At 61.5% G+C, this 10,734-nt stretch overlaps 2 protein-coding genes across 2 annotated transcripts; both read right to left on the reverse strand.

Moving 5' to 3' along the window:
- Positions 1-376: 376 nt before the first annotated feature.
- GPX3 (glutathione peroxidase 3) lies at positions 377-3,325 on the reverse strand. Its single transcript, XM_082063371.1, has 5 exons — positions 3,111-3,325; positions 1,899-2,052; positions 1,537-1,654; positions 1,258-1,357; positions 377-1,156 (listed from the first exon to the last, which is right to left on the reverse strand). Exons 1-5 carry the CDS (start codon positions 3,195-3,197, stop codon positions 932-934), a joined length of 684 nt encoding a protein of 227 aa, XP_081919497.1. The 5' UTR covers positions 3,198-3,325; the 3' UTR covers positions 377-931.
- A 5,016-nt stretch (positions 3,326-8,341) lies between these two features.
- SMIM3 (small integral membrane protein 3) lies at positions 8,342-10,128 on the reverse strand. The gene is made up of 2 exons (XM_082063254.1): positions 10,033-10,128; positions 8,342-9,367 (listed from the first exon to the last, which is right to left on the reverse strand). The coding sequence occupies exon 2, from the start codon at positions 9,364-9,366 to the stop codon at positions 9,187-9,189; it is 180 nt and encodes a 59-aa protein (XP_081919380.1). The 5' UTR covers position 9,367; positions 10,033-10,128; the 3' UTR covers positions 8,342-9,186.
- Between the last annotated feature and the right edge of the window lie 606 nt (positions 10,129-10,734).

Consider the following 10,734-nt stretch of genomic DNA (forward strand, 5'->3'; position numbering starts at 1 on the left):
CTCCCCCTCTGTCATTCCCTGCAGCACTGCCCTTGGGGCTAGGCTCTCAAATTTTACTCCAAGATATCAAACAAACAAAACCCAAAACACCTATTTCATGACAGCAGGGGAAATGACACCCTGGCATGTTCCTAGCCAGGGCTGGTCCTTGGTCTCCCCCTCCCAGCCCTTTTTTCCACACCATGCTCTGCACCAACCCCTTCTCCCTCATCCTCTCCTCCAATGCTGGGCTGTGATGATAAATCCATGTTTGCAGTTGCCCTGAAAAAAATGTGAGGTTTCTCCAGCTAGGAGCCATCCCTCCACTCTGGTACCCCCAGGTTGACTGCTGTGCCCCCTACTCTTTCCCCTGACCCCTGGCCAAGAAGAGGGGCTGTGTGTTTGCAGAGCCTTTATTTGGCATTTCTATGGCAGGGGATGAGGGGCTGTGGCTGCACCTGGCTGGGAGAGGAGCACGTCTCTGCCCCGGGACCATGGGCAGCTTGAATGCACTAAGAGCTGCTCCATGCCCGGCAGGATCGGGCCGGGCCCGCCCCCTGCCGGGGGCTTTCGGGCCGAGCCTTCATGGAGACGGGGTCTTCTGCTCCGGGGGCAGCCAGCCCCTGCATCCCCCTGCTGCCCGGCAAGGTGGGATGGCAGAGCGGGGGGCGCAAGGGGGACAAATTGGTGGCCAGGAAAAGATGACACTGCTGGGAGTGGAGCTGGAACACAGTTGTGAAACGTCCCCCTCCCATCGCTAAGGTCTCTGCCACCAGGTGGCCCAGTATCCTGGCTGGTGGGTGGCAGAGAGCAGAGTGATGGAGAGGGGAGTGTGCCAGCTTGCTGCTGGGGAGCGTCCCAGGAGGGGATGGGTACAGGGAGCAGCCTTGCAGCAGCCGGGGACATTGCAGGAAAAGGCGAGAAGCCGCCCCCAAGCTGGTGGCCCCAGCCTCTACTGGCCCTGTGGCAGCGGCTGCTGCTGCTGCTGCCTCATGTAGGCGATGATGTCGTTCTTCACCACGGCGATGTTGGCGCGGTGGTACCAGCGCATGACGGGCACGCCGTCGGGGCCCACCAGGAACTTCTCAAAGTTCCACTTGATGTCGTGGTTCCGAAGAGGCTCCCAGAAGAGGTTCTTGGGGTTCCCAAACTCCTCTGCCACCGGGGGACAGGAGTTCTGCAACAGGGGACCAGTACATCACTGTCTTGCCCGCCTGCTCCGTGCCAAAAAACAAGCTGAGTGCTGCCTCCCTCACCCCCGTTTGCCATGGCACCCACCTTCAGGAAGGTGAAGACCTTCTGCTCCTTGGCCCCGTTCACATCGCCTTTCTGGAAAAGCTGGAAGTTGGGGACGAAGCCACCACCTGGCCGGACATACCTGCAAGGGGTGGGTGGGCAGGAAGTTGTGCAACAGGCAGCTCTCAGTGCTGCACCCCAAGTTCTGTGCTTTTGGGGGTCACAGCCAGCAGGAGCCTATGCACCCGCTGCCTGGCTGAGGACCCCAGCCCAGCTGGGGGGGGGGGGGGGGTGCCCTGCAGCCCCCACCACAGTACTCACTTCAGAGCAGGGAGGATCTCCGAGTTCTGGCCGGGTTCCTGCTTTCCGAATTGGTTGGAAGGGAAGCCCAGGACGACGAGCCCATAGGGGCCCAGCTCGTTTTGTAGTGCATTCAGTTCTGTGTGTGAGCAGAGCCGGGGTGGGTTACGGGGGACTGGACTCACCCACACAGCTGCACTGACCCCCTCGGAGCATCCCCAGCCATGCCCAGTTCTGGGGAGCAGGCGTTACCCCTTCCCCTGCCTCCCCTGGGGAGGATGGACCATGGAGACCTGCTGAGGGCTGCGTATCTGGGTGACACCGCCTGCTCCTCAGCTGCCTGCCCTGTCCCCTGGGGTGCCCATGCCCCATGGGACCCTTACCAAGGTACTGCAGGGTGAGGCCTCAGTATGTGGCCACGTTGACAAAGAGCACCATCTTCCCTGCGTAGTTCCTAAAGGGGATGTACTCGTCCCCATCGATGGTCAGAGCCCCGTAGTCGTAGATGGTGCCTGGCACCGAGTCGTAGCATTTCACCTGTGGGGTGAGGAGCATCCCATGGGACCAGGCTGGAGGCTGCTGGCCACCCACACCCCCTGAGCAGCAGATCTATCCCTGGCGCTGGCTGATATGGTAGCTGCCAGCGTTGTGTCTCCTGCCCTGAGTGCTGCTGGCAGCAGCCCGGCTCCATCATGCCAAGGTCATGGTGATGGGACAGGCTGGCTAGCACACGCACATGCGTGTGCACAAACGGCTAGCACATCTGGCTGCAGCTGGAGGGATGTTTACCCGGCCAGGATGAGGCAAGAGACTGGACAACAGCCGGAGGTGGCGTATTAGCACAGGGGGAAACCAGCCCCAGCCCCTCTGGGCCCCGGAGGGGCAGGGGCAGCCAGGGTGCCTGGGAGCCGCAGTGGGTGCTGTGCCATGGCCAAGCCGGGCCCAAGCAAGGGAGGGATTGGGACTGGATCAGACCTGAGCAGTGAAGGGCTGGGGTGGACCAGCCTCTGCTTGCAGTGCTGCAGGGGTTAACCCAGGGGAACCCACCTTCTGTCCCCATGAGGGGACCCAGGCTCACGCAAGTGTCACCGAGGAGCTATTTTGGGAGCTGGCAGGAGGTAAAGTCATAGGGGCTCTGCCTGGAGAGTTTGTCCTCCATGGGCCGGCCAGATCCTGGTAGCAGGGCAGGGAGGGGGGCTAGGGGCTGGGGGTGACTGTCACCCTGCTCTCTGCTCGCTGAGGTGTGGGGACACTGAGGTCCCTGCACCCTCCAAACATGGTTGCACCCCCCTGGACACTGTGCATGGAACAAAAGCCCCGTGTTCTGCCCCTATGGGGGCAATGCTGGGGGGACCAGGCTTTGTCCCACTCTGCCCCAACCCCAGGACAGCAATTCCCCCTTTGAAACAACTAGCTCAGAAAAATACCCCACATGATCCAGCCACTGGGACTGGGCGGGGGGGTCACAGGGCCACCGTGCTCCACTCCTACCCCTGGGAGTTTTTCTGCAAGCCTTGGGGACAGGCGGGTCCCCAGGGTGCCACATCCCATCCAAGAGCCCACCCGATCCCATGGGGTCTCCCCCACCCCCTTACCTTCTCCCTCTCCTGGCTCTGTCCCGGCTGGACAAGCCCAGCCAAGAAAAGGGGCAAAATCCAGGCGCTGTAGGACCAGCCCCCCATGGCGGGGGCAGGTATGGGGTGTGGACACCCTCCTCACACCCCCAGGGGAGAGTGGTGGCGAGGGTGAAGGGAGGGGACACCTCTCCCTGTCGCCTTCTGCCACCTCGGAGCCCGACAGCGGAGAAATAGCTGCTGGGCTGAGTGGGGGGAGCCAATCGCTGGTGGAAGGACGGACTGACAACGGTGTTAACCGTGTGGGCCCTGGGACGGACACGGCGCCAGCCGTGCGGGGGGTTTGTGGAGGAAGGGGGGTGGCAGTGCCATGGTGGCACCTCAGTGTGACAGGGATGTGGCACACCCGCCAACACACAGGGCAGCTGCATGTGCTCAGAAGTTTATACAACACATTATATGAGCCAAGGACTTGGGGATTAAAAACCTGTAGGGTGGGAGAGATGCCAGGCAAGTGTCCCCACCCTGTGCAGGGCACCCAGCCAAGGTGACATCCACCCCTAGCGGGGTGCTGGGACCCGAGGAGCAGGGACTGAACCGCCCCAGCAGCATCCCCAGAGAGGCTGAGCTGGGGCTGGTGTCCTCCCCTGCCATGGCTGCACTGTGCAGGGTAGGAAGGGTTAATCACACTTCTCTCTTTTGCAGCCCTACAATTTAGGGTGCCCCTAGAAGCAGCCCTGGGGGGTCTGCTCTGCTGGGGCTGGGGGATCATAGCCCCATGGGGACCCGCTGTGGCCAAGGGCACGGCATGGCTATCCCTTAGCCCTTGGTGTCCCCAGGGGAAGGAGTTTCCAGGGGCCTGTTTGCATACCCAGGGAATGCAAACATTTACCCTGGGCTGGCTCCAAGGGAAATATCCATGGTGAGGTGTAATTTCTCTGAAATTCTGAAAAAAAAATTGATGGCAGGATTAACTGGCTGGAGGGGCACTGGGGAGGGGCTGTGGTTTGGGATGGCGGCTGGCCTGGGACAGAGGGCAGGATGGGGTGGCAGTGGGTGAGCCCCGGGGGGACCATGGCTGTCAGCATGAGGTTTGGCTTTACTAGAAAGCAGGGCCAGCCCTGCCAGGGCACTGTCACTGAGCCAACAGCTGGAGATGCCACCAGGGAAGGAGAGCGGGGCCATGGGCTTACAAGAGGCTGGGAACAATCTCCCATACCGTGTCCTTTGCTGCCAGGAATGCTGTGTCCTGGGAAAGGCTGATGTTGTCAGGCTCTCAGGGCAGCCCTGGCTGGGAAGGGCTGGGGGTCAGGTATGTCCCCCAGGAACCTGGGGAACCCATGGAGCAGGGCAGCTGTGGGTCCCGCTGTCACAGGCAGTTTCCCAAAACTTTAAACCTACACTGCAGCTGGAGAAGTGGCTTAGCCCTGACCTGGCCTGGGTCCTCAAGCTGTGTGGGGTGCTCCCTCAGGTCCAGGCAAACCCCCAAGATGCTCAGCGGCTGCCTGGAGACTGCCCAGAGCCCAACACAACACCCCAGTGGCCAGGCTGGCCCCAACACTGCCCAGGCTCTGCGGAGATTTGGGGCCATGGGGCTGCAGCTCTGGGCCAACATGCTGCTCGCACCTGGCTGCATCCTGCAGCCGACAGGGACCGGTGCGTTCCCGGCACAGAGCCACGCTCCCTGGCATGGTGCCATGCTCCCCAGATGCTGACGCTGCGGACCTTGGCCAGGGCTTGAGCCACCTCGCGGGGCAGAGCTGGGGAACTGCTTGGGGCTGTGCTCCCTGCCCTGCTACTTCCCCCCACAGGAACAGCCACTGACTTCTAATTATATCCCCTAATTGCCTGCGTGGGGCTTTGGTGGCTTTCCCATGGTTAACAGGGTCTTGAGGGCTGGGAGGAGCAGTATGGCAGACACAGTGGTGGCACAGTGTGGTTGTGTCCCTTTCACGTGTCCCTGATCCCCACCATGCACAGGTAAAGGCTGAGCCACTCCTCAAGTTTGTTTACCTAAAACCAAAGTAAAAATAAGGGGCCTGTTTCTTCAAGTCCCCTCTCCTTGGGTCCTGGTGCCAAACTGGCCTTGGTTGGGGTGGCAGACGAAGGAGGATTTAATGAGCGACAGTTGATTGACCCAATCTCTGCCACTGACCTCCCATGGGACCCTGGGCATGTCACCCAGTGTCCCCGCTGTGCTGTGCCATGCCATGCTGGAGGCAGCATGGGGGAGTCAAGGGTGCTGGGGGCTCCAGCGAGACAGCTGGAGGGCAGCGTGCTGCTCCACCCTCTGGATTGGGGTCCCCCACCCCAAATGGCAAGCACACTGGGCGGGCTGACCCTCGCATGATCTTCCTTCCTCGGTTGTTTTTCCACCAGATCTGGCCTGGAGCCAGCCCCCGCCTGCTGCAGATGTTTGGCAGGAGTCTGAGGGTGGGAGGCCAGGCACTTCCAGCCCCCTGGCCACCGTGCTGCCGCTGCCACCAGCCTCCCTTGCTGTCCCCAAGCCACGGGCTGGAGGCTGCAGAGACCCTGCACCAGGCTGTAGGGCCATGATGAGCACAGGGAACGTGAAAAACAGTGGTGAGGCCCATGCCCCACTGCTGGCTGGGCTTGTCCCAGAGCCAAGCAAGGAGCTTCTTCCACGCAGAGCACCGGGGCTGGTGCCAGCAGCATGTCGGGGACAACAGCGAGGGGTTGGGGCAGCGGCAGGCAGCGTTGTCCTGGCTGGCAGCGGTGCCGCTTTCCCTCCGTCAGCCTGGCGCAGCATCAGTCCCGGGGCAACCTCTGAACTTTTGTTCTGGGTGTGCAACGGGAGGAGAAAGCAAAACAAGCTCTGCCGGGCGAGAGGCCCCAGCTCCCTGGCGCCTGGCTCCCCGCACGCCGCCGCCTCCGCAGCCCCCCAGCGCTCGCCGCCCAAGCCTCTGTGCTCCCGCAGGCGCTGTCCTGATTTGACAGACACCTCCCCGCTGGGGACAGTGGCCAGTACCCCTTGGAGTGGGGACGGCCCCTCCCCGAGTGCCCCCGCTCCTCCAGGCTATGACTGCAGGCGCTGCCCCTTCCCCTTCCTCTCCCAGTCAGAGATTTGCCCCCCGCAGAAATGTCCCCGGCCCATTGCCCCCCATCCAAAGGGGACAGGGGCATATGGTGACCTGCTGCTGCTGAGCACGGGAAGGCAGATGGGTGGCTGCTGAGTGCTGCTGCTCTCCCCTCTGGCACAAGAAGCCCCTCCAAGTGCTCCAACCCCACAGGGATTTGCTCATTCCTGGGTCTGGGGAAGGACGAGCCCATGGTGTTTGCGAAGTGCTCCTGGAGACCCCACCACAGCCGGGAGTGGGGATCCCACAAGTCTCCCTTTGGGGCCACGGGGCTCATGTTTGGGTCCTTTATCAGCAATTGCTCCAGGCGACACTTCCCCCCACAGCACCCAAGATGTTCAGGGTCAGCTCTTGCTGCTGGGGCTCCCCAAAACTTTCTTTATGAGCCACAGCCAGCATCCTGTGCCACCCCCTCCACACCGGAGCTGCCAGCACACACACACACCACACCCCCCCCCCCCAGCAGGAGCCCCAGGCTGGCAGCCACTCCTGCCATGTTCCAGCTCCCACCAGCACTGGCAGGGAAGGATCCCGGCAGCCTGAATCACCCCGGCACCCGCACCGCGCCTGCCTGCCGCAGCGTCACCGCTGCTCGACCCGCTCCCTAACAGGCAGGAAAAGGCATTTTTCCTCAGCAAAACAATGTGCAAACACTGGCTCCAAGCTCCGGCACTGTTCAGGCACTGAAACCAGGGCTGTGAGGGGATTTGCTTGTCTTGCTCAGTCCTGGAGGAGCAATTTCTAACTCAACAGTGCACATCTGTCAAGTCCATCCCCTTCATTTTCATTATTTAAAAATGACCCAGCTTCACCCTGCTCTTCCCCCACTGCCATTTTACCCTGTGCAGTTTGTTGTTGTCATGTGCAAACCCATCTTTCCAAGGCTTTGCAATGCCTTTCCTGGAATTGTTTGCCATGGGCTTGAAACTTCCCAGAAAACTTCTACCATGAAAAGAAACCGCTTGCACCCCCCGGCTGCTCATAGACAGGGCACGGGGAGGTGAGAACAGCAGGGACGGGGGGGCTTTGCGTGCTTTTCCTCGGGTGTTTTGCTCCAAACCAGGCTTTCTCCTCAAACCACTCCAATATTTGTGGCTTCTTCCCTATTCCTCTCATAGCAAAGCCGCTCAGCTTCGGTTGCTGGTGCCGGATTCTGATGGCAGTCCGCACACCCGCCAGTGACCCCAGCGAAAGGACGCCGGGGTAGAGTGTGGGGGGAGGCAGGGACAGGGCTGCTCCCACCCAGCACAGCCCTAATCTCCTCCAGCTGCCGCTGCTGTGCCGTGCCAGCGAGGGAAAGGGAACAACAGGAAAACAACTGGTTATTTGCCTCAAATTCTGCAACTCAAGAGGGGATAGAGAGACAACAGCTTGAAACAGAAATGTATTTCTGGGCTGGCCAAGGAATACATGTCCGCGCCCTGCCCGGCACAACCGCAGCTCCAGCGCAGGCGTTTCCGCTCCCCGGGGGCTGTGACCCTGTGCTGGGCTCCCTCCCCGGGGAGGGAGGCGTTCACCCAAGGTCCTGCTTCCCTGGGAATTGCCTGCCCCTCCAGCCCCAATGCCAAAAACAAACCCCGTGCTGGCTGCTGAGGATCAAACTGCACAGGGATGGGATGCAGGGTTTCCAACACCATGGGGCTGCTCTTTCCAGCACGGAAAATGGGATCCAGCATCACCGTAGCATTTCCCCACATCCCAGCCTGACTCATCTCATCATTCGTGACCTTTCCCGCTGTGAGTCACCGGGATGCCGGTTCAGCCCCAGGACTTATGCCACACGCCAGAGCCTGGCACGAGGCTGGTGGGGGAGAGCGACGCCGGACGCCTGAGCGAGAGAAAAGCAGCTGTTGCTGCTGTCAGAAAGTCCCTGGGGATCCTTCCCTCTTACTGCCTGATGGATGCTGTCGCTCTCACAGCCAGATCCGGGTTTGCAGCCCAGGAGCGTGGGGCCGGGCTGGCACCGTGTCCCTCCTGCGAGGCTGTGGCCAGCAGGCTCAACGGCTGGGCAAGAACCCTGAGGACCTTGAGCCAAGGCAGTGCAGGGGGTCAGTGAGGGGAGGGTTTCTGGAGAGGCTGCAATTTACCTCAGATGATGCACATGTCACCCAGACACCATCTGTAGCCTGGACAGAGCTACACAACACGCTCATGTGTAGAATAAATTCAATTTATTTTGGAGCAAGAGGCAATGTGCGAACTTATATGGTCTCTTGCCACTGCCTGGGCATGGACCCCTGGGCTCCTCCCGCTTTGCCAGCCCAGGCGAGGGCCACACAGACCCTCACAGTGGAGCCGGCGTGCTGGGTGAGTGGTGGGAGCTCTTCCCATCGGCAGGAGCACCGAGCGCAGCCGTCGTACGGGCAGGAACTGCCCATGTTTCTCTGCCTCGTGAGACCCGGAGGAACCGAGCAGCCCATAGGGTTTTTCCTACAAATTCGGCAGGTATCTGACAGAGGAGGAGCTGGTGCCAGCTGCATGCCTGCTGTGCAGCCAGGACGGGCTCTGGCACCACTGTTTTTAGCTGAGTCTCTGAATGCACAACCAGAAGCCATATCCATCTTTCTTTGACCCTTCTTTCCCAACCACCTCAACAGCTGGAGCTCCAAAGAAGAATAACTTTGCAGAGCACTTCCACTCCTTGCTGTTTGCCTGGGAGAAGATGGGGTTGCCAGCGAAGGAGAAATCCACCTGCCTGCTTCACAGCAGTGACTTGTTTCTAGCTCAACGCATCTGCAGTCACGCATCTCCCTGCTGGTGCCCAGGCTGCCATCTCCCCGACAGTCCTCATGAGCTTGGTAAGTAAACAGGAGGCAATGGGTTCATCTGGTGAGAGCTACAGGGGCAGGTGTCTGGGTGCTGGTCCACCCCAACTCCTGCCCATCTCTCCCCAGCTCTTGGGGTGCACCATTGGGCTCTCCGGGGTCCCTAGCACGGGGTCCCATGGCTGTGGTCCCTGGCCCACAAGCCGGCCATCCCGTGTCATCTCCGCCGCAGCCTCACACGATGCCATTGCGTGTGGGGTGAGTCCGTACGCGGTAGATAATGACAGCGGTGGCCGGGCAGAGCACCAGGGCCGTCATGATGAGGATAGTGGCCAGGATGATCAAGACAATGACCCAGATATCCAGGATGTGCTTGGGGAGCGCAGCAGGACCTGCGGGATCAGGGAGGTCCATCCTGCAAAAAAAGAGGCAAAGAGATGATGGGGAGCCCCCTCCATCCCTTCCATAGCCATAGGGGCTGGAGAGCCGGAAAACCCCCTATCACACTGAGCACCCCACTGCTCTCCCCAGGGAAACCCCCACAGCCACCTCCAGCCTTGGCCTTGGGCTCTTAGAGAACAAAAGGCTTTGGTAAAAGCTTCCTCCAGAAGCGCCAGGATTTATAGTGTGCTTTGATGCAGCTGGATAAAAGCCCAGGAAAAAAACTTCCCTGTTAATTGCTACCCTTGTTGAAAGAGCTGCTAAAGCAAAGCCACAACCAAGCGTCCCACTGGTCACTCACGAGGGGAAGGACGGGACGAGAGCGGCCAGAGCCCCTTTGGCTTTGGGGGAACCTCGCACCTCCCCCCCGCCGCGGGGTGTCTCCTGCTGAGTCACGGAGTTAATCCCTTAATTAGCAGCAGGGCTCGGGGCTGAGGAGCGACCACCCCCCCGGAGGTCCCGCAGCTGCCGTCCGTCCAGCAGGGCTCCGGGGGACACGACCGAGAGCACTGGGCTGCGCCCCCCGGCCCGTCCCGCCCGCAGCCGCCCCGGGCTCCGGCAGCCCCGGCGGGGAAGACGAGCCCCCTCCGCGGGGGAGAGGCGGCAGCAGCGGTTCCCCCCCGACCCGCATCCCCATACCTGCAGTGCTGCCCGGCTCCGGCGAGATGCGGCGGCAGCGGCGGGAGCCCCGCCGGGGGAGGGACCCTCAGCCCGCCCCGCCCGGCCCGAGGGGGAGAGGAGGGGACGGGGAAGCGAGGGAGGGGGGAGGAGGAAGAGGAGGGAGGGCAGGACTTTTTTTCCGCACACGCAGTTCATCCGCGGCGGGACGGGGTCCCACTGGGGGAGGCCATCCAGAGCTAGACCTGAAGGTCTCGGGTGGCAGGAAGGTGCCGTGGGGACATTTCACAGCCCCCCGGTCCCCTCCTGCCTCGCCAACAGCGGGGCTCACTCGCACCCACTTGCCGTCGAGGCCAGGGGCAGGATGCAGAAACAAAACCTCCATAAACCCCCCCAGTGCGGTGCCAGCCAGCTCCCCAGACTTCGGGACAGGCGTGATTTACGAGACACGGCACAGAGCAGCCCCGGGGAGGCGGCAGACCTCAGCCCGCCGGCTGGGAACGATGGTTCCGCTGCCCAGGGGAATATTCCAGCCCATGGCCGATGCTGAACGGCAAAGCCAGCAGCAGCTATTCCCGGCCAGCCGCAGGAAGCGAGGTGGGGTGTTCTGCTCTGATTTTCCTTCTGGGACACAAGGCTGGTGTCACCTGCAGCAGGACCCGTGCACCGCACCCTTCACCCCCACATTTCCCAAGGAAACCTTGTAAAAAACTATCGTCTTGC

Source organism: Streptopelia decaocto (genome assembly GCF_964273445.1).
Source record: "Streptopelia decaocto genome assembly, chromosome: 12".
NCBI classification, from domain to species: domain Eukaryota; kingdom Metazoa; phylum Chordata; class Aves; order Columbiformes; family Columbidae; genus Streptopelia; species Streptopelia decaocto.

Coding starts and splice junctions, on each gene's coding strand:
- SMIM3 (XM_082063254.1), bottom strand. CDS start 9,366: ATGGACCTCCCTGATCCCGCAGGTCCTGCTGCGCTCCCCAAGCACATC.